A 2,731-nucleotide genomic window follows, 5' to 3' on the forward strand; every position below is an offset into this window, starting at 1 on the left:
CTGTTTCAGGAAGATCACATTTAACACAAAGTCCAGACTCATGTTTTCCTATTATAAATAATGATTGATTAAGTGCAGTGTGTCCAATTCTAAGGCGAGATATTATGCTGTCTTCCTTTCTATTCCCCAAAATTCTCCTCTCATTTCCAACTGTTTATTCTCACCATCCCATTTACTTTGCCATATATCTTTTAATGCTTTTTTAATTAGCCCTTTTATGTCTAATTTACTCATTGGAACATTAAGTTCTACGTCTGGATGTTTTAATGTTTTTTTCGCTATTTGATCCACCACTTCATTACCTTCTATTCCTATATGTGCAGGTATCCATACAAAAGAGATAATTGTTTTTGTTTGTATTCTGAACAAACTTTGTAAAATGTCTGATAAAATGTCATCTCTAGTTGAAGATTTACCACTCTTTAAACTTTGTAGTGCTGAAAAAGAGTCTGAACATATGACTACTTCAGGTATATTAATGTCTTCAACCCACTGAAGAGTCAATAATATGGCAAACATTTCTGTTGTATAAACTGATAAGTGATTAGATGTTCTTTGCTATTCTATACCTGAACCTTGGAACATATATTGCTGCTGCTGTGCGTCCTGTTTCAGGATCTTTAGATCCATCTGTATATATATGAGTTACTGATATATATTTCTGATCTAAATATTTCTGTACTATTGAATCTTTAGATTAACTGCGGTCCTAGAACTGCAGCCTCCGGTTGTTAGATTTGGTGGAGAAACCAAGTCTGGCCACCAGATGTCGCTAATGCGCACTGTGTTAAAAGCGTCGAGTTATGAACCGTTTTTCGGCACAATTTCATGAAAGCCATCACAAATTGTAAGTCCGCAAGACCGCAAATATACGTGAAGTGTGCCTTTGATTTCTCACAATATGACCCCTTAAAACAAAAAAAAACAAAAAACAAAAATGGAACGATCCCGTTCCTGTTCCGTCCAATAATTAAAACGAAGAAGAAGGAGCGAGAGTGCATTGGCTAAAATGTTTGGGCTTCCGGTTGATGACGCAATCCGTTCTGGCGGGTTCGGAGTCGCGCGCGCTAGTACAATACAGTAGCTGAGAGAGCGGCCAGCAGAACAGCACTTTATTCAAAAATAACACCCGATTAACACCAGAGACTTCAATCATGCACGTGATCAAGAGAGGTAAAGTCCCACTCGTCCTCCAATTACTTGGTTTATTTGCAATGTAGTGAGAAAATGTACAATTGCAAATATAGGCAAAAAACTGAATGCACATATAAATAAGCTTACGTATTGTTTATGTAATACTCTCATAACCACAATTATGTCCAATTCGTAAATCAAACACTCATTGACCTTAATCGTGTAGCAGTGTCTAAATATAAAGAGAAGAACGTGAATGTGTTCATGTGAAGACTTGATTAAGGATGCAGATTTATTGATGGTGTGTTATTATATTGATTTTCCCAACTACATAACTTTACCTTTGAGAATGATATGTGCTCATGTTAGCAGCGCCTGATGACTAGCTATGTTCTTTGTTAAGTCAAGTTGGCGCCAACCGCTTCACATAGCCAGTAACTGATGTAACTCGTTATGTAATAGGTTGATCTAACTTAAAATTGTTATGCCTTGCTCATTATCAGGATATTTTAATGCACTTTTCATGTTTCTATTGGCAATTCTTTACCTGTCCCATGTTTTCGTGATTATGGATGGTGTTCTATTTGGCTTATTATATTATTAATGACTCGTTTTTATTTATCTGGTGTTTTTCTTGTCTCAGATGGGCGCCAGGAGCGTGTTATGTTTGACAAAATCACATCACGCATCCAGAAACTTTGCTATGGACTCAACACTGAGTTTGTTGATCCTGTAAGTTATGAAATGCATAAAAACATGTAACATTTGTCACACTTTCTACGGTCAATCATGTTTCCATCCAAAGATTCGAATTAAACTTATGCGCAAAACTGGAATATCGCATAAAACATATGCGAATAAAGCACCGTTTCCATCCTACGAGTCAAAGAGAACAAAATCGTCACTTCCTGGTAAACTGTGGCACTAATGGTGCGTTCAAGTCATGTCGGATAGATCGTATTTACCAGTTGAACGCACATGAACGCCACCACAAAGTCGTTATTACAAGTGGGAAACTCGAAATTTTGACTAAGCCCCGAGTTTCCGAGTTGGGGGCGTGTCAATGAGAAAACGGTGTCGGATGCAATGGACGCAGTCAAAGACTAGATATGCAGCATCTGTATTTAGGGCTGCACGATTAATCGAATGCGATTGTCATGCGCATTTTGTTAAAAAAGCCGGTTCTGTAATCAGCAGGAAATCATCGTCACGTGCTTTCAGATGGAGCAGAATTTACTACACATAGCCGTAGTTCACTGACAAGTTACGCAAAAAAATCGCAGACGATTTTATTGCGCGATTCTGAAATCGAAGAAATCGTTCGCGATAATGACAGCTGTTTGCATAGCTTCTTCGGTGAACTACGGCTCTGTGAAGTAAATGCTGCTCCATCTGAAAGCATGTGAAAATACCACATTTAATAACATATTTTTACCCCAAACTCACTTCATAACGTCAGTCGAGTGTTTGAAATAAATCTTTCTGTGAGATGATGTGGCTTCTTACACAGAATAAGGCACGCAACATATTTCATAGTATTTAAGCAGTGATAAAGGTATTGCATTATAAATATACTTTATTTTTATGAAAATTATAA

At 37.3% G+C, this 2,731-nt stretch overlaps 1 protein-coding gene across 1 annotated transcript in view; it reads left to right on the plus strand.

Annotated features, from left to right (window-relative positions):
* Positions 1-994: 994 nt before the first annotated feature.
* The window catches only part of rrm1 (ribonucleotide reductase M1 polypeptide), a 20,608-nt gene continuing 18,871 nt past the window's right edge, over positions 995-2,731 (plus strand). Inside the window, exons 1-2 of the mRNA XM_016481014.1 lie at positions 995-1,173; positions 1,778-1,866. Of these exons, the coding sequence (XP_016336500.1) occupies positions 1,155-1,173; positions 1,778-1,866 (108 nt within the window). The 5' untranslated portion in view covers positions 995-1,154. The remainder of the gene's footprint in view (positions 1,174-1,777; positions 1,867-2,731) is intronic.

Source organism: Sinocyclocheilus anshuiensis, unplaced genomic scaffold (genome assembly GCF_001515605.1).
Source record: "Sinocyclocheilus anshuiensis isolate Anshui unplaced genomic scaffold, SAMN03320099.WGS_v1.1 scaffold509, whole genome shotgun sequence".
NCBI classification, from domain to species: domain Eukaryota; kingdom Metazoa; phylum Chordata; class Actinopteri; order Cypriniformes; family Cyprinidae; genus Sinocyclocheilus; species Sinocyclocheilus anshuiensis.